The sequence below is a fragment of the Gopherus evgoodei genome, chromosome 17, assembly GCF_007399415.2.
Source record: "Gopherus evgoodei ecotype Sinaloan lineage chromosome 17, rGopEvg1_v1.p, whole genome shotgun sequence".
NCBI classification, from domain to species: Eukaryota; Metazoa; Chordata; order Testudines; family Testudinidae; genus Gopherus; species Gopherus evgoodei.
In genome coordinates this window covers 6,061,061-6,084,545 of record NC_044338.1, presented here as the reverse complement: position 1 = coordinate 6,084,545, position 23,485 = coordinate 6,061,061, and the positions used below count along the sequence as shown (strand labels likewise).

The 23,485-nt window shown below is 44.6% G+C and overlaps 1 protein-coding gene across 4 annotated transcripts in view; it reads left to right on the top strand.

The window, feature by feature from the left end:
- Positions 1-316: 316 nt before the first annotated feature.
- TBX4 (T-box transcription factor 4) overlaps positions 317-23,485 on the top strand; it is a 64,498-nt gene continuing 41,329 nt past the window's right edge. Inside the window, exons 1-4 of one of the 4 annotated variants that reach the window (XM_030536906.1) lie at positions 4,348-4,434; positions 5,176-5,401; positions 9,912-10,114; positions 13,580-13,674. In XM_030536906.1, coding sequence (XP_030392766.1) covers positions 9,959-10,114; positions 13,580-13,674 — 251 coding nt within the window. In that variant the 5' untranslated portion in view covers positions 4,348-4,434; positions 5,176-5,401; positions 9,912-9,958. Of the gene's footprint in view, positions 519-4,347; positions 4,435-5,099; positions 5,402-9,911; positions 10,115-13,579; positions 13,675-23,485 lie in introns of those variants that run through there. The other 3 variants (XM_030536904.1, XM_030536907.1, XM_030536905.1) reach the window with 3 other exon arrangements.

Below are 23,485 nucleotides of genomic sequence, written 5' to 3'. Positions count from 1 at the left end.
TGCATAACTATCACCTGTTCGCTCCCTGATTCCTAGTTAAGCCTTATTCTCTTCTGCATTTCGCCCTCTCTCTGATAGTCACAGGTAATAAAGCAGAGAAAGTCCATCTTCCATTCCAATTGGTTTTCTGCATTGTCTTCCGGGAATTCTTCCCAGACATGGGAAAGCTTCTTCCTATGCCTTGGTTAACATCACACTGGCCTGCCCTGGCCATTTTTTTTTTTTTTTTTGGAGTGGGAAAATGGTTCATTAAGAGGTTGACCCCAGTTTAGTTTTTATTCTGCTCCTGTTCCCAATTTCTGCACCACGTGACGGTGGGAGTGAGTTTGGGTTTAAATTCACTTTCAAGAAAACCCCGATAAAAATCTTGCCCCATAAAGAATCGGTAGTTTTATGACACTGTCTTTTTAAAACCCTGAGTACTCGGGCATAGAGTCCATTTTGCAAATTAAGATTTTTTGGGGGGGAGGAAAAAAAGGGAGAACTTGGAGTCCAGCTAGGACAAGCAAACGCGACTGGTAAGAGAATTCTTCTTCTTTATTCTGCAGCAATTTACTTTACTGATGAAGGAACAGACACTGAGAGGATGCGGAGGTGTATGTGTTGTGTTTGTTTTTTTTTACCAAATAATTCAATATGAACAGCATAAAATGATAAATGCATCGTGTTTGTCCCGAATTTAATACGAATTTCCATCGTTGTTGCGTGCATTCTGCATGTACTTACAACACTAGAATGGGATCTCACAGTTGTGTCTAAAAGGATCTGATGTGGGGTTGTGTGTATGTTATATATAGACACAAACATATATAGACATATTTACAAATATATTACCTGTGCGCATATAGTTATAATATACACATGATTTTGTGTGTATATCTCGTGTATTGTGCATCTGGGTAAATATGCATATGTCTATTGCATGTTTATATATATAATATATACACACACACACCATTAACCGATTAATTTATAGATACTTCGAGGTGTAGTTTGTTTTGTTTTACAAACTCAGAAGATGGATTCATTTTAATTAAACCGTAATCCTCAGCTATCTAAAAAAACAAACCGGAGTCAAAGTGGCCATCTATAAATATATACTAATGTATTCTTCGGAACTCTCTCTTCTCCGTTGGATTTAATTTGTGATGGAAAATAGAGCAAACTTTTCTAGGTTGTATTTCTTTTCTGGGGGGGGGGGGAAAGCTAGGTGAAGTGTTAGTTGTCAGAAAATAAAAATAAACAATTAAGAAGTAATTTGCCAGAGAAAATTCATAGTGATATTTGCACTTTTTTTTTAAACCATCCAGCAGCACAGTGAAATCTGGTGTGTGGGATTTAACTGATGCGACGTCCTCGAATTAAAACCCCTGCAAGTCCCTGATTAACCCGCAGCCTGGGCTTTCAGTCACAGACAAGGCGTTAGAAAACTCTTGGGTTTTATTATTATAATCCAGCTGCCGTTGGGATAAAGCCCCTAAGATGGGGTTTTCTCCCCCCCCTTCTAAAATTGGAGTATATCCGTTCCTTACCCCCCCTCCTTTCATGTATTATTTTTCTTTCAAAATAAATAATCGCTCCTCTAGCCGCTGTATTACTTGCCACTAGATCGATATTTTCTCCTTTTTCTTCTTTCCCCGCACCCCACTCCCCACCCCACACACACATTTGAAAGGGAAGGATTTGGGGCTTGGTCTCAGGCACGTTTTGCCTTTTAAATAATTTATTCTCTTTTCTGAACTCTGCTGAGAAGGTAGATGAATGGTCGAAAGGCCGCTGGATGGGAGGGGGGGATGGATGTAATAGTCTATCAGAATCCGCGTGGAGTTCTCCCTTCGCTTCATAGACGTGCGGATTTCTATTTTGTTTCTTTTGCCACATTATCCTGCTCAGCTAATAAAATTAGAACAGGATTTTTTGTACGATAATGTATTCAACATTACTTTCTTTTTCTCATCTAAATCCTTCCCCTTCCTTTCTGGGATATCCAGGGCCGAATGCACAACTGTGGTCCATGTCGTGTTAAAAATAATGATTCAAATCATGTGAATTATTATAACATATTCTGGCGAGTGTCTGTGTGTGTGGAGGGCGGGAATACCAATTTGGATGAAAAATCAACGATTGTCGAAATTACCATTTTTAAATGTTTTAATCTCTCCTTTCACGCCGTAGACTTCAGAGATTTGGCTCAATGAGTTCAAATACTCAAATTCTCATGCTCTGTTGCGAATATGGGGTGGGGGCTCACTGTGCCACCGATTTGCAGGCAGAGCTCTCATTGATTTTCAAACGGGGCTTCTGCTTAAAGATTGCTCCTCAACTCTGATCGCTTGAGGATAAATTAAGAGGTCAGGGCTCCACATTTTAATTTTCAGTCAGAGGGGAGCGCCGGAAAGCTAGGCTGTACCTTTGGGTGGTAGCGGTTTGTAGCCGACTTCCTGGGAGTAATATCAAAATACTGAACTAACTGGAGGGCCCAATCCAGCCTGCAAGACATTCTGAGCGGGCTATTTACATTATTTAAAACGAGAGTGGGAGGGAGAGAAATGGGTTGTGAGGAAGGAACCTGGAGTGTGAATCTCGCTGTAAATACCTTCCCCCGGGTCAGGTTGAAAGGGAAAAGACCCTTTTGTCCCTGCAGCCGTTAGAGCTGAACTCCTCCGGGTAACCAGAGCTGGCAGGCCCATGCCTGGGTCTCGCTCTGTGTCCCGAGGGCAGGAATCGAACGTTCCTGGCACCCAGGAGCCTTTGAAGTTGCGAACATTCGCAACGGGCCCATATCCGTCCGCAGAGGCCATTCCACCGCCTCTCCCCATCGGTATTTATTCCAGTCGCGATGCTGGGCCGTTTAATGACGCTTGGCACGAACTGAATAGTTTCCTTTGTGTCCTGATATATGGCCCTTGGCACTAAAGAACCCCGTCATTGTTCAGACTGGAATCACAAGCCACATTTCCATTTTTGAAAAAGTTTTTGGCATTAACCTTTGTGCCCCTAAATTTATAGATTCGCATTTCATTTGCCTTTTTTTTTAAAGGGAAAAAAAATCAAAAATGCCTCCTTGGGCATGTTTGTCGTTCTTGTTTCAAGTACCCAAGTGTCGCCCCCGTTAAACGATTGTAAACTTTGAGTGCAGCCCGCGAGATCTGCTGTTGCTTATTACAACCTGTCTAGGCCCATTTTGGATATTTAAATATTACGCATCAACCTGCAACCGTGTTTGTTAGTAGCATGAAACCACCGTTTTATTGCAAAGGGGGGGGGGGAGGAGATTAATTTTGTGAGTTTGCCAGCACATGCAGTAAATCACAGGCCTCCCTTAACCACTGTAATTTTCAGATTGACCCTTTAATCCCAGATTGAGTCGACCATTATATTAAAATAAACCCACACCACTCTCTAACCACCCATATTTCATGTTTTTGCAACATGGGGAGGGCTCTCTTGCTCTTCACCAGGGGGAGGGGGGTCCTATTCCTGCGTGGGATCGGGAAATCAAGCTTTCAGTCTAGGGAGGGCGAGTCCTCCCTCGGAAACCCCGATTCTCTCCAAGCGCCCCAATAATTAGGGCAGGGGCCCGCAACCTGTCAGAAGTGATGCGCAGATTCTTCGTTTATTCACTCTGATTTAAGGTTTCGCCTGCCGGTCATACATGTTAACGTTTTCAGAAGGTCTCTTTCTATAAGTCTATAATATATAAACTATTGTATGTAAAGTAAATGAGGTTTTTTAAATGTTTAAGAAGCTTCCTCGGACTGGTGGCCAGGGCCCGGGCAGTGTGAGTGCCACTGAAAGTCAGCGCGTGTGCCGCAGGTCGCCTGCCCCTGAATTAGGGGAACACAGAATAGTGCACTGGAAACAGACGGGCTACCGAGGAGCCCTGGGCACGGGAGGGCTGTACTAATGCTAAGGAACACATCGACCCAGTGAGCGGAGGCCGACATGAACTGGGTTTGGTTTTATTTGTGTCTAGGAGATCAGTCCCCTCCTTGAGAAACAATTCGGAGCCAGGGACTGTGAAATTCGAAAGGGTCGATTTACTTTTTGCAGCCAGGCCTAGTTTAAACGGGTACCTCTTTTTTAAATAATTAAACCCCCCCCTCTAGCCTTCTGTGCAATCCACCCCCACCATGTGCCAGCGACCCATCTCCAGCCCTCTAGGCGCCCCCCGGCTTTGGGCTTCATTTCAGCCTGGGCTCTGCCCGGGGGCTGAGTGGGTGTCTTGAGAAAGTTGCCCACTGAGGCAGGCGCAGCTCTGCTTCGTTTCATCACGCTGACGCTTCCACTGGCCCCGCGTTAAAAGGCCATGAAGCCAGAGTCCCTGTGCAGGGGAGCTCTCTGCCCTGGACAATGCCAGGAAGTGAGGGATCTTTGGCGAGCGGTATGAATCTCCCAGGCCAACCGGATTTGTACCAGCTATTCCTGGAAAATGTGAGAGTCTCACTAGAACTAGAGCTGAGGGTCAAGGCCAAGGGGCCCGTTTGGGGTCAGACTGGAATTCGGGCGGAGGGGGGGCAATCATAAGAAAGAAAAGTGCAGCCTGGCCTAGGAGTGATCTGCAGAAGCGAGCTGGAAATACACGTTGATTTAAGCCCCAGAGCCACTTGTTGACTCTTGGGAGGGATGGGAGCGGGTCTGGATGTTTTAGGAGTTGCTGGACTTGTGCCCGGAAGGGAGTGAGAGGCTCAGCTCGCTCCCCGCCTCCCCCAATTTAAACTCGTCCTGTTCCTCTTGCCCCTGTGCATGGGGCCGAAGGCCCATCCGGCTGCTCAGCCGCCTGCAGCTTGTGCTGGTTGGTGCCCTGTGCTGTTTGCATCCCGCTCCAGGGTTTCCCAGAGGCACTAATCTAAACCAGGACGTGCCTCGAGCCCCATCCCCACGAGCTCGGGGGCAGGCTCCGAGCAGTGGTGGCAGGGCCCTGTCCTGGCCGAGTGCCGAAGCGCCCTGGACAGAGGGTGGCTGCTGGGCGGGGGAGGCGAGGCAGGGGCAGGGGCTGGGGGTGGGGGCAGTGGTTTGGGATATCGCCCCGCAGGAACAGCCAGGAGTTGAGCTCTTCAGGGCTGATTGACAGCAGCAACGTCAGCACCGCAGGGGAAGGAGAAGGGAGGGGGGGAGAGGGAAGGAGGCGAAAGGCCCCAAACTGGATCTTGATGGAACATTTTTTTCGAGAAGATCAAGGGCAAGTGAATCCGTGGAATGGGGACGGTCCCGCCGGCGGCGGCCAGTGAGCCCGAGCTCCCCTGAGTAGCCGAAGCGAAGCCCGAACGGAGCCCCGGGGGCTGCAGGATGCACCCCCCCTTTGGATGCTTTTAAGGCAGCAGCCACCAAATTAAGACGAAGTGTGAAGATCCCCCTTCCCCAGCCGCAGCCTGAGCCTCCTGCCCCCCCGGCGATCAGTGTAAGTGCCCCGGACTCTCCCTGCAAAGATCCCAGCTGGGCCGGGCCCGGGGAGCAGCCGGACACCCAGGAGGTGTTCAAATCCCTCGCCCCCAGCAGCTGCTCCAGGCCCTTATGTGCAGCAGGGAGAGGCGGTTTGCCTAAGCCCCGGGGTGGGGGTCGTAGCAGGGGCCTTGCGCGCAGGTTGTTTGTAAGCGATCCCAGGGCAGCCCCAGCGGGGGGACCCTGTTAAAACCACCTCGGCCAGCCCAGGGGCGGGGGAGGGTCTTCTCCTCTTGGGCCTCCTTTAAACACCGAGCTCCCCTTGGCACCCCTTCGTGCCCGGCCGGCTGCGCTCCCCCTGTCCCCCGGGGGAGCTCCCGTGAGCTCGGGCCCGGCGCTGCCAGGCGAGGGCCCCTCACTGCCAGAGCTGGGAGCCTGTTCTCTGCGCCGCTTTCCCCGCTGCACGGTGGCCTCTCTGGGGCGCTTGCACCCTTAGAGCTTGGCCCTGGCTGCAGATGAGCTCCCTGTGCCCTTCCAAGGCGGCCCCTGGGTCGATTTTTTTCTCTGCGGAAAGGAATAAAAATTGCTGAACAGATTAATTGGGGGGGGGGGGCGGCTGTTGAGTTGGCCAGGGTGATTAAAAACCCAGCGAGCAGGGTTTCTATGGAGCCGCCTGGGGCGATGGGGTCTCAGTTACTTCGAATTGTCGTCCCCCCCCCCCCATCTCTAGCTGTGCGTGCTCACTGGTAAGTGACAAGAGAAAAGCCCCCAGCGAAGATCCAGCCCCGAGGATTGTTTTAGGCGCAGATTCTGGTCCTAGGGGCCGCCTGAGGTCTGGTGTCTCTTGGAGTTGACAGGACGCGTGTGTGCTGATGAATAGTAATTAGGTGATTGTTTGCCTCTAACCAGCTCTGCACAGGGCGAAAAAAAAACAATTACCCCGAGAAATAGAGTTGTGGAGAGGACTGAAGTCCTGGCACCAGCAGGCGTCTGATGACCCCCGGTTTCCCCCCGAGCGTTTGCAATGCGCCGCTTGCTACGGTTGCTAGTGAAGACGCGTTTTAATAGCGCTGGGAGCTTTTTCATGGCCAGGGGACAGAGCTCGCTGGCACGGGTACAAAGCGCTGTTTGGCCTCACGGCCTGTGTTTGTGTGTGCACGCAGGACCCGCAATCTGCAGCGTGGTGGTGTAAATTCAGTCAGTGCTGGCGGGGGGGGTAGGGGGTACCCAAAGCAGGTTCAAGCCCCCTGCGGTAAGACAAGCACGGCAGAGATGTGGCTGTCCGGACGCACGAGTGGTGTTTGTTGCGAGCCTGCGCTCCTGATGCGCTGAGAGCTTTGACATATTCCCAAGTGATTTGTTGGATGGAGACAGAGGGATCGGTACTTTTGCCTACTGTGGGGAGGGGGAGAAGTCAGGCTGGAATTTGGGAAACTGCCCCAGACCCACTAGAATAGAAAAATGAGCCAATGTTGTTTTAATACAAACGTAGCGCAACTCAATGGAGACAAATCCCTACATATCGAATTAATAGCGGCTTAGAAGCTGGTTCTGGGGTGAGAAAATGCCCTTTCCCCTCCTAGTATATGTCTGTGGGGAGCTTCTCATTGACAGACGGGCAGGAAGTAACTCCAGGGCTGTCTGGTATGCGCGTTTGGGTCTGTAGTGCGCATTGATTGAACCTGGCCTGGCTGCTTTCTCCCCTTCCCCGCAACTGTCTAGATACAACTCTTTTCCTTGAGCGGCATCCCCGGGTTCACAGAGCGCTGCTTCCACTTTAGTCTTGCGCTCCAAAAAGCGGTAAACAGGTTGTCGACAAAGCGCTAATTTTCGAAGTTAAAAATCGCAGGATTCCTTGCCTACGAAAATAGCAGCCGTTTCGCTGTCATTCGCACAAGTTTCTACTTTCCTGCGAATTCCTACTTTGTGATACAAGTTTGTCTCTCAAGCACTTGAAATCAATGGGACGGTGTTAAACGTTTGCAGATTGATAAGGCATAAAACAGAGCAGATGAAGACTAGCTTGATGCTGTTACTGGCAACAATAAATAAATGGATCAGATTTATTTCTCACGGGGTGAAACCGAGACCCAAGACAGCAGCGGGAAATTGGAAATAGTTCAGTTGGGGGAAGTTTCAGTGATCAATGCAAGGGCTAGATTGGCTTATGGAACGGGTTTGCTTTGATTGCTTTCGAAAGTCGAGACCAAACTATTTAAAATAGGAGCTTGCATCTTGTTTGTTTAATTACAGACATTACGTTTAAAGAACTAGCTTGGTCCAAGCAGTGCCTGATCTATAAATTGTGTATTGTCTATTTTAATTACTAATATAGTAATATTACCCTGTACCAATAGGCTACACAAGGTACATTTTAAATATACCCTTTGGATCTACGGAAATATTACCCACAAAAACTTGTGAATCTCTAAAATGCGATTCCCAGCTGCATGGACCCCTGCTCTCCATGAAACTGTAACTGCAAATCCTAATAGGATCAAACTGTGCTGTTCAAAATACTCACTCACCAGACCGCTGGAGTTACTGGGGGGTTGAGAATCCCACAAACCGATTGGCAGAAGCAAGTAGCAGAAATCTTTAAAGATTTGTAAATTCTCATCTCCTAGTTAAACAAGTCATCCCAAAGAGCTAAGGTTACTCCCCCAAAAGCACCACGCAGGATTCATTTAACAATCAGGTACCGTTTCAGGCAAGCATCGGTGCCTATGTCCCTGCTGGACGCTATTGACAAGACCTAGGTTTAAGCACGCTGTTTGCTTGCTGTGCTTAGTATAATACTGTAAATGGAAAGTACATTTGCGCAGTAAAAGTCCGGCTTGATGTGCAGCAGCCTCAGTGGAGCTGTCAGGTCTTATCTTTATTGGCTTTTCCCAGTCTCTGTCCAAGTTGAAGAGAGGTCTCCTTTTATCTTAGTGAGCTTGCACTTAGATTGTTTACACAGGGCAACTTTTTGTTTTAGCATTATTACCAAGGTTAAAAACCTGACTGGAGACAGGAGATAAGTGGGTCATATTGCACTGGAGCAGGCTCTCAGGACTAGAACCTGTGCAGCAGCTGCCCAGATCAAAATAAAACGAACCCCCTTCGAGGTCTTTTCGAAACCAATTGAAAATGAAGCCGAATATTGCAAAGAATTTCCGTGTAACACATCAATCCAACAAGACTGATTTTTTTTGGGGGGGGGGAGGGGGAAGTATCTAAAACGAGAAGAGACCCGAAGGACAATAACGCGATATGTTCACTGTAGCTATGTAAGTGAAAGCTTTTGTCAATCTATAATGGCCTTTTGTTAAGAGACAGAGAGAAAACATCAAGGATCAAATCCTGATCCCACGTGCTTAATTGGGACCAAGATTTAGCCTTGATACTTAGTGGAATCTTTCCTACAAAGTAAATGTAACTGACCAGTGACTTCTGTATTTGCTGAAGAAAAGCAAATGCAACTGTTGTGGTTTTTGGTCTCTGTGTTTTGTTTAAAGGACATGTGGGAACGAAATCCGTTATTTTGTGTATAACGCGTTCCACCCGCAGCTAAACCATTGGTGATCGTACCAATAGGGCTGAGACAATGGAAACATTTGCTTTTTGGAGCCATCAGCTGAACATTTCAATATCCAGGTGTTGCTCCTTTTAAGGTTAAAAATAAAAAGCGAAGGTAAAAGGACCGATATTTCCCCAGTAAACTATACTCCATTGTCCCGTCCGAGCAGAACAAGCAGGCGGCAGCGCAGCTGCTATTGCGGGGTCTGGTCAGGGCCTGGACTGATTCCTCAGGCAAAACTCAGCCCTGTTTCAAAGGTGGGTGATGGGCGGGATACAGCCCCCTCTGTCTGTAACCGCTAAATCCCAACGAACTGGGAGAGTCACTCTGGGTGCGCTGGTGTTTGGTCACCCCCCATGCGGAGAAATAGAAGTCAGCCGAGATTTCTTCTGCGTTAGGCTCTTACCAGACTGGGAACCCCAGGCCCTGGGTGTTTATAATCCAGATCGGGAAAGAATTAGCAAGATGGGGCTCAGACGCGGGGAACCGCCCCAGTGGCCTTGGGAATCAGAGCGGAGTCCTGCCTGAGCTGCAGGGAACGGGGCCGTTTCCCCTGCTCGGGAGACACAAGGGCAGGTTTAGAAAATGTCCCTCCAAGTAACCGAGAACGACAGCGGAGTCAGCGCTATAACGCAGCGACCTGCCGCTCTGCGCACAAGCGGGGCTATGGGGATGTTTGTGGGTCTGGGACAAAGCTGCGGCCTGGGCCAGCTGCGGAGACGTGTCGTTTTCCAGCTGCTCATGAGCTCTGCCCTTGACTTGACAGCCAGGCGGCTGATTTTCAGGAGATTTCAATTTGGCAAACCGGACGCATCAGGGCCCAGTATTTGGGGCTGGGGGCGCTGCAGGCGGGAGTCAAAGGACAGGTCTGACCTGCTAGGCAGAGCCGTTTATGTTGCGCATTCAGACAGCGGGGTTGGAAACGGGCCTGGTGCCGTTTACACGGAGCCCGTTCGCTTGTCTCCAGTTCCAGCCGGCTTGGCACTAACCACGTGTGTCCCTGTCGAAAAGGAAATGCTCCAGGAGAAAGGCCTGTCTGAAACGGAAGAAGGGTTTCCAGCGGCCCAGGCACCTGGTCATGCAGAATCCACCGTGGGTTCCCCGGTTCTCGGCGTGGCAAGAGTCAGCAGCACTCCGCTGAGCAGTCCGCAGGGCCAGGATCCGGAGCAGGTACGCACCGTTTACACAACCAGCCTCTTCCCGCTGTGAATTGCATCCCTCCCCTGCGTGCCGAGCTCCCTTTCCACTTCCCTGACCCCCTCCAGCTAGCACCAGCATCCCAAGTAGCTCATAATCCCCAAGGCGATACACCCCCTGCTCCCCCCAGATATCTTCTTGCACCTGGGGATTGAGTTTTTCTGAAATTATTTGCTCTAAACTCCCAGGGCTCTTACCCGAGCGCTCTACACGCGCTTTATGTGAAACAAGCCATAAGAGAGAGAATTTACTGTCACTGCCACAGATGGAGGGATTTAAAAATGTTTCCATTTTTCTCCAGCTTGGTTTGGTTTTTTTGCTCCCCTTTTAACTTGCAAGCGTTCCCCGTCTGCTCTGGTTTTCTTTGGAAGGACATGTTTAAAGCCTGCCACTCCAGAGAGTCTGTCTTTGCACAGTCTACCCAAAACTGCAGTTGCTGGTTGCAATGAAAATTCAAGATCAAGAGTGTATCAAAACCTTCCCGCTTATCCAGAGTTCTCAGCAATGGGGTTTCCTTTGGCGGGTCTTTAATTTTTTGTCTAAATTTAGCTCATACCTTTTTGACCCATGGACCTTATTCATCTGCGTTGCTATAGAAACATCATTATGACCTGGCTGATTTCATGTGCCAGATTGAGTCCCCCTGTACCTTTTTTTGTAACCCCACTCCAAATATGTTATGCATCCTGAGATTTGTATACATTAATTAAATATAATTAAGCTCCTTATGCCAAAAGGTCTGACTATAAATTAGATTGCATTCAGTCATGCCTTCTGATTGGCTAGGGGTATTTAGTGTGCTTTTTGACAACTTTCTCATATCAGAATTATAACCTGTCAAGGGGATGAGGAGGGGGGGAAAAGGAAGCAGAAATGTAAAACGATGTAGTTTTATATTTGCTATTTAAGCTATTTAAAAAAAACACCCTATACTGTGTAATCATAAATGCGTCAAGTAATAGTAATTATGCCTCCAGGCTTTTTAGCTTAATTTTCCTCTGTTTTTCTTCCACACTCTGATCTCCAGCCAGGTGTTGGAAAAGGAAAATAGAACCGTGAAAAATGAAATGTTGACAATTAGTGATAGGTTATAGAAAACTCAAATTTGTAATAGATAAAATAGAAACCTCTCAAGATGCTCAGCATCTCCTTCACAAGGAGCCCAGTACAGAAGTGGGTTTGCTAAGAGCTGAAAAGTGAGTGTGTCTCAGATGCACAGATGATTCCCTCCTAGTTTTCTCGCCTTTAGATTTCACACACCAACGACTGAAGCTTAGTGGGGTTAGCAAATAACCATGGGATTCCAAGGAAGGATATGAACATCTAAGGTTTGATCCTGCACCCATTCAAATTAAGGGGTAAAAGCTCCCTTTGACTTAAATGGGGCAGGATGAGGCACCTCATGTTGAGTTCCTGTTACTTCAACTTCGCTGTCAAATGATTTCCATGAACTCTGTTCTCATGTTCATCACTTTCCTTAAAAGGGAGCAAACACCAACCCTGTCTTGTCTATATTATACATAGGTACCTACACACCTATTCCAAACTTCTTATATAGGCAACCGAATAAACAGGTCAGAAGTTCTCTACTGAGAAATTATGTTCACTAGAAGTAGGTGTGTCTATATAATAAAAATAAGGGGTTTCATCTATTGGGGCCATTGTGCTCCACCTGAAATCAGGGGGAGTTTTGCTGTTGATTACATTAGGAGCAGGTTTTGTCCCAGTATTTGTAACTGAACGTGACAGAACATTTTCAAGTCCAGGCGTTTTGCTTTCAATTTTTCTTGCTATTCACAAGGCTTCGACTAACCTGAATAATACATACCCTACCTTGATTTTTTCTTGCATTCTGGGCTGGATCCTGCTTTCACTGAAAGTCAATGGCAAAACAAAATAAACAAAGAAGTTATAATATTTGGTTTGCAGCTGGTTTGAACTGCAAGTTTTAGCATGTTGGGATAGATTTTTTTTAGTCAGTTTTTGGGAGAAAAACTAACTTAAAAAAATTGAAATAAAAATTAATATAAAGATGATACTGGAAAGATGTTTAAGCAACACAATTATTCTGTTCTTACATTATATATGCATTATTATTTTTCTGGTGGATGCATTTATCTTTAGTTGTATTAGAATCTCCTTTTACAGTTCATTACTTGGAAAAATAATATTTGTGAAACACTTTAAAGATGACAAGCATTTTTTTTATCTGTAGTTCTGTAATCTCTACTTTCAAGGAAATACTGAATGAAGCAATGTAGGAGTAATGTAAAAATAATCTAACCACAGATAAAACTGGATTATCCAAAGTGTTTTTACATGGGACTGATCGTATGAGAGCTTGTATACATGGGGAGTTATTCCAGAATAGCTAATTCCTGATTTTATTCTGGAAGAAGAGTGTCTATAGGTGGAGTTAGTCCCTTATTCCACATTCTCAATCCATTTTGGAAATGGATTCCACACATGGAGTTAACTGGAATAGTTAATCCATTTTCCAGTCACACTTTCCTTTATTCTGGATTAATTTTCATGTATAAACGCCCTGAGTATTGTTAATTGTGTAAGTATTTGCTGGATCAGACCGAGGCTCATAGCGTGCAATGACAGAACCAATGACACTGCAGGAGAATAATATAATTATGTATACCCATCATGTCATTTATTATCAATCTTGTTATAAAAATCGCGATCTATTAAATAACTTGCTAGGCTGGTGGGATGGTGGTGCAAAGAACAATCCATGTAACACTTTCTCCTAATTTTAAAACTGTCTATTCTGAATAACGGGGGAAAAAGTTGATTCCTTTTGACCTGAAGGTTATGCATTCTGCTCATATGAGAGTGAGTTGCCACCCTGGCAAGTGCTGGCTTTTTATCAGCTAATTTTAAAATATGCACTTACCAGTAAACATTTTCCTACAGAATTTCACCTTTTGCTGCTGCTTTCCCCCCTTACATTACCAGAACATCCTAGAGCTTTTAATTTTATTTTTTGAGGACAAGTATTTTTCTCACCTTGAACCGAGCAGACAGATAAAAGGTTGGATTTTTTTCCTTTTGTTTTTACCTGACCCTCATCTTAAAAGTGGAGCTTTACTTACTGATACACAGTTATATTTGATAATATCAACAACTCACTGAGCCAGTGCTCAGAAGTCTTTGTTGTTGTTTTTTTTTAATTTATTTGGCTGCAATATCCTAGCTGGATGTGAAGCATTCTGCAATTAAAATTGATTCAGTTTGTTTTTCTCCATTTTTTAGCAACAGGCAGTGGAATCTTCAGGGCCTGCTCCTGCGACCAGCGCAGTCAGTCCTGGGTTTGCCTTTCTTTTCCAAAGAACGTCAGCTTGCAGCTTTGCTTTGAGGGAAGAAATCACAGATAGAGGGCACTTTTGATGATGGTGGTTTTCTTTTTGTTGTTTTGAATCTTTTTAGACAATAGAAAACATCAAAGTCTTTCTCCACGAGAAGGAGCTATGGAAGAAGTTTCATGAAGCTGGCACCGAAATGATAATAACCAAAGCAGGCAGGTTGGTGAAAATGCATTTCACACCCTGAAAGTCTCTTTTCTATATTCAAAGTCACAATTTGCCCACAGTGGAATCTTTTTCTAAGGGGGGAGGCCTACTGCAAATGATTGAATTTTAAGAAACTGGGATTGCTATAGGATTACTTACATACTGAAAGTTATGTACCTGCATTGATACTTTGCTGAATATCATCAGAAGTGAGAACGCAATATAAGAAAAGCAAGTACAGTATATTGTCTTGGACGATATACTCTGGTCACTTGATAAGTCTCTAGTTTAATTTTAATTCTCTATGCTGATATTTCCTTTGATTATTTGTGTTTCTAAGACCTTCAGGACCATAGTGATGTCAGTTCTATACGTGACAGTAATTCCTTCATGAGCGAGAGATTACCTACTCTATATAGAATAGTAGTAATGCTCTGTGGTACGCTTGTGGAAGTAATAAAACCTTTGCAAACTGAGACTTATTATAAACCGCTGGTATCAAATCTTTGTTGAGTATAGGGATGAAGCTCCCATTTTGTGTGTGGGGGTAGAGCTGTCCCTTGGCTATGGTGAATTGGGGTGACCGCTCTGGGCCCTGTGCTTTGGGGGGCGGTGCGATTGGCCAGCATGGTCTGTCCTGGAAGAAACGAATCTGTAACTTCTGCCCTGGGCCCCACACCGCTCTAGCGACAGCCCCATGTGTGGGGACTGGCCAGGTGTGAGTTAGCTTGGGTCCACTTTAGATTGCTCACCATTCCTTTGCATTAAATGCTGTTCACGTGTCCGTAAGCTCTATTAATGTTGTATTTTAGCTACCATCATCTTCATAATGGTGAGAGAGGGCTTAGTCCTGTGCAGTGCTGAGCACCCTCAACTCTCAGTGGGTCAGTGGGATTGGAGGAAGGTGGTTCCCATTGTAGAATAGGTGGTTCCCATAATAGAATCTCACAGCAGTGAACATGTGATGGGCTGCAAGGCCTTAGTCTAACAAACTGTTCCACTAAGGTGCAATGCCCTGTGACGTCAATGGAAGGGTTGCCCTTGACATCTGGGGAATTGGGTCAGGTTTTTGTGAAGGATTACCATAAAGATGTTTTAAAAACCCCTTTAATTTTCTTTAGTACAACCCTTCTATAGGCAACTGTTGATTTAATACAACAGCACATTAGAGAATCATAAAGGTGTAAAGAGCAAGAGAAATAGTCTGAAATCACCCCCCAAAAAATGCCTTATAGTGGTAATGTTTCTTCTATAAGCCCTGATCCATAGCCCACTGAAGTCAATAGGAGACTTTCTCTTGACTTTAATGGATGCTAGATCAGGTCCATGGTTTAGCAGGGCTAAATCTGGCTATGAGATCCAGACTCCAGAACTCTGCTACAATGTGGCATATTCGCAGCTCTGCAGGGTAATAGTGTCCTGCTCTCAACCAGTAAGGAAATGTGCACTGAATACTTCCTTGCAGGCAGCCTTTCTGCATTCTTGCTCTTGAAGCACTTCCAGGGTTGCCCACTCCTCCCCATGTCTTCTCTGCCCCCCCAACTCCCGCCCCAAAAAGTGCTGCTCTGTCTCTATTGGCAGTGTTGAAAGACGCACTAACAGAACCTATCCCACCAGGGAGACGAGGTGAAACTGTGTGTGTAAATCAAGAAGCTGAGACATGTACAGTGGGGCAGCTCTATGACCTGATCCTGCAGTTCTTATGTAGATAAGATCCCCCTCGGGATTGTAATTTGCTATAGGGCTTGAAGCCTTTATTCACATTCAGACTCCTATTAATTTCAATGGAGTTGCTACTCACATTAGAAATGGCTGAAGGATCAGGACTGCAAATACTGGGCCTATAAACTGAGAGAGAAATTTTACCAAGTTCTAGAAACTAAACATCCCAAATGTGTAGGTTATCTCCATGTCAGTCTTAACTTAGATTGTTTAAACAAATCCATATGGCCAGGACCCAGTCCTGCATTCTTTGGGGGCTTAAAACTCCCAGTGAAATCATATTCATGCTTCACAGCTGCTCAGAGGGGACAGGGTGGCTCTGGTAATTGTCCCTGGGATCTGGAGCCTTTCACTTCTAGAAGACCAGGGCCAAATTCTCTGCTAGTGAAAATCAGTGCAGCTCCATCAGAGTCACTGGAACCCTGCCAATTTATGCCAGCAGAGAATTTGGCCCTCCGTCTGAACCAGGCCCTAAGTCAGTAGGGATTCATTACCAAACCATATGAAATAAGTGGGTAGTTTCACTTCTGTTCTGAGTGGAGAGTTACAATCCACTTCAGCCCAAATGACAACTTTAATTCTCAGCATTGAGGCCAAGGACTGAATGGGCCTCGTTACTTGACATCTATCTAATACACCGAAGTGTAACGCACCCATTGATGCATTGTCTTCTAAAGGTGGTCTCTGCATGTCAAGGATGAGGCATGTTAGCAGGGAGGTAGGGGTGAGCGTGTGTGTGGGGGGGTGGTGGTGGGGGGGATTGTGTGTGTGAGAGATTCCTCTAACATTGCTTATGCCTGTTCTGCAATAAGAGATTCCTCTACCAGCACAGAAAATAAAAATACCTGTAACAGTTAATAAAAGAACTAGTCTTACAACAACTAAACAACCAAGTTAAGCCACATGACAATAAGTCTGATTTAGACGCACATTTCAAAACTGATCAGTGTGCAAAACCACCTAGAAACAGAACCATCCAGCAGCACAAGAGCAGACTTCAGTTCAATTCTTATTGAAAATCGTATTTCACCCAAACTGTTTAAATGCATAGTAATAATAAACCCACCCACCCCCAATGACCCAATTTTAAAAAGATGATACAGAGTCTGTTGTTTCAAGGGGCCTCATACTAGACTCTCATTCTGTGTCTGCAAATAATATAGAAACAGTTGAGTGCAGACCCAAAATATGGTCCTGATCCTGCAACAGCCATTCTGTGTGTGTGTGTGTGCACGCGCACAGAGAGGTGGGGTTCTAAGCAGGCACAGGGATGCACCCACATGCATTCAACTGAAGGATCAGGTCACTTAAATGTCTAATTATTTAATTTCAAAAGGAAAAAAAGAAAAAAAAGGAGTCTGTTTTAAATTCTAAATTGCAAATGTAACTTTAATGACCAGTTATTTAAAAAGCGGGTAAAAAAATAAGATCAATGGGTGATCTAGTTCTAGGATGCTGGTGTAAAATAGATTTTTTCTAATTATAATCCAGACACCGATAACTCAAGAGGAGTGTGTTTATTTCATATGTTGTCAATCTGTATAATTCCACAGACCACGTCAACTATAAATTACCAGGAATTTCGGACTAAGAATTACTTTGGGGGATTATTACTCCCTCTTAGGACTGATCTGTAGGAGACGTTTGGAGAACACAGCAAGCTCAGTACTGAAATAGGAATGATGTTGTTGCCAAGAAAGCTTGATTTATAAAGTGGAAACATCTTTAAAATGCACTCACTATCTTTTTAATGTTTGACTCTTTCATTGTGGGAGGGGAAGAAAAGATTATTTTATATTAAAAGGATCATCAAAAGATAAAAAGTTTGTTAGCAAAGTTTCCTGAACTTTGTGCAAAACCATTCGCCTTCTTTGTATATAAAATACCACAACTTTTCATGTCCTGTTTGCAATGCAGGGTATGCAAATCAAAACTTTTGTCATGTCTTTTTTTTTTTTTAAAGGTTTGTTCTTCTACTTAATTTGTATTGTGTTCCTTTAAGGCATTAAACATAACACAACAATTGAGAAGCCAGCCCTGAATTCCTTGCACACATGCAATTCCCAGGTGTTTTGGGTGTGCACAAATGCAGGATTAGGCCTAAAGAAATGGCAGAAATTTAAAGTAAAATTCATTATCCTTTTTTAATGCAAAAAAAATCAAGATTTGCATGTTATTCAATGTAAAATTAATATGATTGACTGCAGGGTGGGTCAAATGCTGCCCTTACATACATACAACCCTACTGCCTTCAATGGCTTTCATTTCAGTCCTGATCCTGCAAAGAGGAGCACCTGAGTGGAACACTGGACTTGCACGGAGGCCCAGGGAAGTGAAAAGGGATGTGGAGAGATCTGCCGACATGGTTCTTTTAGCAGCATTATGGCCTGTTCTTGTGTGTGTTATAACCTAGGTGATAGCTTTAGATGTTGAGATGCATCAATACAATTTTTCAGAAAGATAAAAGCTCTTTTCCAGACAGAAAGATAATCCCAAAACCATAGTTGCCTTGAAAATAAAGGGGTGCGTGTGTGTTTTCCTCTTTCTTACATGTACTTGCTCTCCAGTATGTATCACTGTATGTACATTTTTTAAGTGTGCTGCAGATTAATACACTCCTCACTTAGGGTACTTACATGCTCTTCGTTTGTATTTACGGCATGTAATAGTCACAAATTTAATATGATGGAGCAATTTATACCCAAAGCAAATTCTACAACTTTATTATAAGCTGCTTTTCTTTTTTGTCCCCGCGCTCTGTCCCGAATTAGGCAAGTCCTGCAGTTGTAGCTATCTTTGTGGCTCAAATCAGTCTGTCTCAATTCTCCAGTGGGCTTGACCCTCCAAACCCTCATTCAGTCAAGCGGTCTTTACTCATGTGAGTAGTCCCATTGGCTTCAGGATTTCTTCTCCCCTTTCACCTTTTTCCAGAGCTGTCTGGCTTTTTATCACCCTGAGGTGCCGATCTTTACGGTTCCTACCCGGTACCATTCCATGACCCAAGTGAATGGGCACATCATCACTTCATAGGCAGTGTTATAATGGGTTTATTGATAAACAGCAGGGAATGCCAATCCACAGAGCAGCTGACCCCCTTCCTGTGGACACCCGACTCTAAATTAATATGTCAATTTCTCTACAGTGACGAACATCCTGATGATGATGATGATGATAGTGGGTTTGTAACCATGGAGTGGGGTTCAGAGCAAAACACCGTGTATACATGGATACAGAGTCAGCCTCAGTTTTTACTGTAACAACTCTTAAAAACTGCATGTAGATTGATGGCTGTTTATTTGAAGCTCCTCTAAGAACCTTCTTACAACATAGTGCACAGAACAACTTTCACCCCAGGGTACATGGAAAATTTGCAAAGCTCTGTGATTTTTAGATTTTGGTTTGAGTGGCTTATTTCAGTTTAGTTTAAATATGTTCACAATCAACTTAAGGTAAACTGAAATTCCCCTGGTTTAAGGTCACAAGGGTTTGCACCAGTTTAACTAAATTGATTTAAATTCACACCTTAGATTAAGCTGGTGAAATTTTGTCTTGTGTAGACAAGCGCTGCCAGGTTAAGATTTTCAGCTAGGAGATATGGATGCCCGGTTCCCATTAAAACAAAAGGGAATTGTGTCCCCAGAATCACTTTGGGCAGTTTTCAAAAGTTCAGCCCAAAGCTTTACATTTCAAATAGGCAAACCAGATCAGGTATGGAATGGGAAACATCCATTTAGAACTTTGGAACTAAATTAGTAATTCAAATAATGATTGACCTCCCGAGCCGTAAATTCAGGCTTCTGCAAATACCCTGTGTAGGTAAGCTCTTGCTCCCGGTGCAATCAGTGGGAACCAAAGCAGGATCCATTCGCTTTTGGCTCTGTTGCTAGAGATGTCAACATCTCTGGCAGGGAACATACAGTTTCTTGAACTTGGAACAAGTCAGGAAAATGGACAGTATTTTTTTTTAAGTCTCCCTTTATTTTCTGTTAATGATTTGGGATATTAATAGTTAAATGTGTTACCAAAGCATTTTCAGTTCACTGTTAGTCTGTATCCATAAAAACAACAAGGAGTCCGGTGGCACCTTAAAGACTAGCAGATTTATTTGGGCATAAGCTTTTGTGGGTAAAAAACCTCACTTCTTTTGTCCATAGACTGTGAGTTCAATGTTGCTTGTGTTAGTGACAGTGAATTTGGGGCTGAATGCATCTGAAGAAGTGAGGTTTTTTTATCCACAAAAGCTTATGTCCAAATAAATCTGTTAGTCTTTAAGGTGCCACCGGACTCCTTGTTGTTCTCATGCTAATAATCCCTAGCGGGGCAGTTCTCCGGTACCAGGACTGTGGTGTTTGCCTTTTGCCTTGAAGGGCACAGAAGCTACAGATCCTCCGATGCTGGACCCATAAAGGTCCAATCCATGTTGAGGAACTAAATCAAATACTGTAAGCAGTCAGAGTACTCAACACTATGGACCAGATCCTTCTAATGGCTCCTACAGAGGGTGTAACACTAATGGAGTTCTACCAAGGAGAAAACTGACTTTCTTTAGAACAGTTAAAATCATTAGGAACCAGCACAGAGTTGTTAACTTCCCTCATTCTTGTGCAGTTTCTTTGTTACCTTTGTACTTTGCTGTTTATGCGTCAGTAAACTTAATCTAATTTTAGCTCAGCCATCCTCTATTATGGTTTGGACCTCGATAAGGGAATGCTGTAAGCGTTTCAGCTTTCATGGAGGAAAATCAAACTGGAGGTAAAGCATCTTCTTGCAAGAAGTTTGTCTAGGTTTTAATTTGCTATGGGGCAAGAAGAGAAAATGATACTAGATCATTAAAGTAACTGCATAGTTAACCAAGTTCTCAAGCGTGTGAGAAACAATGTTTTATTTAAAACTTAGATGAGTTAGCCAGAAGAATTTAAATAGAACCTCCCTTTGCCAAACTAGAAAAATCCCCTAACTGTCTGATCCCCTCATCGGTGGGTCATAGTCCTGCCACCAGATAAATCTCTCCTATCTGTCCGTAGACTGTGAGTTCAATGTTGCTTGTGTTAGTGACAGTGAATTTGGGGCTGAAAAATGAACTACTGATGAGAACTCCTGTTGAACCTGTATTGTTTGTTATTCTGAGGCAACGATCTGGCATGGGCTAATCCAGCACTTCAAAGCTAACTGCTCTTACTTTGTATACAGAGCGTCATAGTGGAGTGGCGTGGGTGATAAGAGAAAGAAGGGACTGGAGGATTAGGATTCACTGGGAAAATGGGACCCTGTTGAAAAAGTCTTTGATCTCTTCAAAGTATTTTCTGAAAGCAAGAATCTATCAAAAAGGAAATGCCATAAAAAAAAAAAAGCTTAAAGAAATAGTTGACATGACCAAATTTGTATTAACTTACCCCTGGAAAACATTTTAAAAGATGCTTTATGTTGATATGGGAAATATTTGTCACAAAGGAGGGGGGGAATAGAAGAATAAGGAAATCATTTTAAAGAAGAATTTGGTTCTTGAAGTCTCTACTCACCATTAGTTTGTCTTTTGGACAATAAAGACAAAGTGTAAAATTTTCACAAGGGCCTAAGTTTTATTTTTCAAAAGGCACATGGGGCCAGATTTTCCCATCAATGGGAGTTGGGTGCTTTTCCTGCATAGGTGCTTTTGAAGACCCCATTAGGTACCCATCTGGCCTAAATCCATTTGAAAATCTGGCACTTTAGGCTCCTAAATCTTAGTGAGAAACCTTTTGAAAATGGCACTTAGGCCCCTAAATCACTTAGGAGCTTTTGAACATTTTACCCAAATGCAAAGACTGATTTAAATGTTTAATGGCAACTGGGCTGTCTTGTGAACCAACCTCTAATGTTGGTAGGGCCTAATCCAAACCCAGTGGAGTCAATGGTGTAAGACTCCCATTATCTTCAGTGGGCTTTCGCTCAGGCGCTGGTGAACAAATTAGCTCCTTCCAAAACTGCAAAGAAAAATGTGTTGCTACCAGAGCATCACGCAGTCAGGGTTAGACTTCATCTCCAGGATTAAGGTCTTTCGCTTCCATTCAACTTCTCCGAGGGAGTGAGAGGTAACGGCACTCCCTAAGTGTACTATACCTTCCTGTGCACCATGCCACCGCAGGGGCTTAGAAAAGTAGGACATCTTTGCTCAAGAGCAGGTTAGCAGCTTCCCTGAGGTGACCCACACTGCCCTGAAAAGGAAGGTTAGATCAAGCCTCTTACCGGGTAAAAAGGTCATTAAGAATGGAGAGAGGTATAGAAGCCACTTCATGATCCGGTCCAGACCAAACCATCATCTGGTGTCCCTGGCAGAGAGACACATGCAGCTTCTTGACATCTGGAGCGAGTAGGCAAAGGACAGCCAACCCTCACATCAGTGTCTCCAAACCATTAGTAGTTGTACTAATACTGGTGCTTTAGGCTTTTGCGATTGGCACGCAAGGTTCCTCTTTTCTACTTCACCAATAAGATACTACTGGACGCTGGGTGCTGCAACTGTGCACCTCCCATTTTAACGTATGTACTCTCCAGTCCCCAAAAGGAGCTTGCACTGCCCCAATTCCCCATCTTCCAAACAAGTATCCTTTTGGGCTAGGCCACGGACAGCTCAGTAGATGCTGGGGTCACTGGTTGCTACCACCAAACTTTTAAACTAGTACAGCTGCCTTAAAGGCTGGGATGTCCTGCCTTGGAGGAATGAATCTGTCTCTGTCTCTCTCGCTCACCATTTTGCTGCATAACCAACCAACCACGCAATTAAACACCAATTAAAGTTTGTATGAACATCAGAAGTTTTGGCTCCACGTCAGTAACTGCTTCCTAGTAAAAGGGATTGAACTGTAAAAGAATAAATAAATAAACAAAGGACGCTTATTCTAACAGCTCATTTGAAAACAATTTGTGAATATCATGTAGAGATAAAACGTGCATAGCACAAACTTAGCTAAGCAAAGGCTGCTTCATTATCAGAGCACATAATTCACTAGCACGTCAGCTCTAAAGCTTGCAAGGGCTACAGAATAGCGCTGCTTGCTTATTTTTCTTGCTCTTACTGTTTTTGTTACATTTCATCTGTAGAGCGGCACAGGGACGAATTTAGCTGGGGCCGTACTATTACCCTGCCAAATTTTTCATGTGGGTTTTGCGCCCCCCACCCCATATTCAACTCCCCAAAGCAATGCACACACTGTTTTTTGCTATCCGCAGGCCTCCCCAAAGAACATCGATCTGCAGATAACTTGATGGCAATTGAGATAAAAAAGACAGTATTTTAACATAAGGTGCTGGACTCCCCCAGGGATAAGGAAGAACGTTATGACCGTTCATCTTTCTTGATCTTTTCCATGGAGGATGCCTACGTTCTGTGAACATAAAAACAACGTTAATTCTTCACCACTAAGCTCTAGTGAGAACAACAGTCCTTACAAAGCAGGAGCTTCTGCACATCTGCCAATACTGCAAAATTTGGGGAGGAAAATAGGGATGTGCCTTTAAAATCCATTCCTAGACCACAGGAGAGTTTTGGAGGGATGGAGAGGAAGAACAATCAATACTGTACCAAAAAGACTAGACTGTCCCTTCTCAACGGGTGTGGGGTAAGAATGCACCTGAGACACAGAGTGTGAACATTCCCCAAGCCTGGAGTTGTTGGGATCTGGGACTTTATTCTGCCCCTACAGAGGAGGAGGGAGGCAGTAGGGAGCTAGCTGAAATCCCCAAGTTCAGAGGTGTTGGTTCTGGGGTTTCAGTTCAGGCCTGTGGGTCGTTCCCTTAGGCCAATATGTGCTTTTGTGTTGGCTGTCGTTCTGGTGGACACAGCAGAACTTGAACTGGGGATGTCCAGAGCTAAACATATGAGTCTTTACAGCATGAGCTAAAAAGCCATGTTTTGTAGCTAGGGGCTGTAACAGAGCCATGTCCTCTGTGGATCCTAAACAAAAGGAGATGCATAGCAAACATTGACCAGTGGGTTACACCCATTGCGTGTTTTGCTTTCTTTTAAAAAGTATTAAGGGGAACAAATCAGGCCAAGAAATCCATAACTCCTATAGCACAAGGTCTTGGTGTAGGGGATTGGCTTTCTCTACTGCTCTTCCTT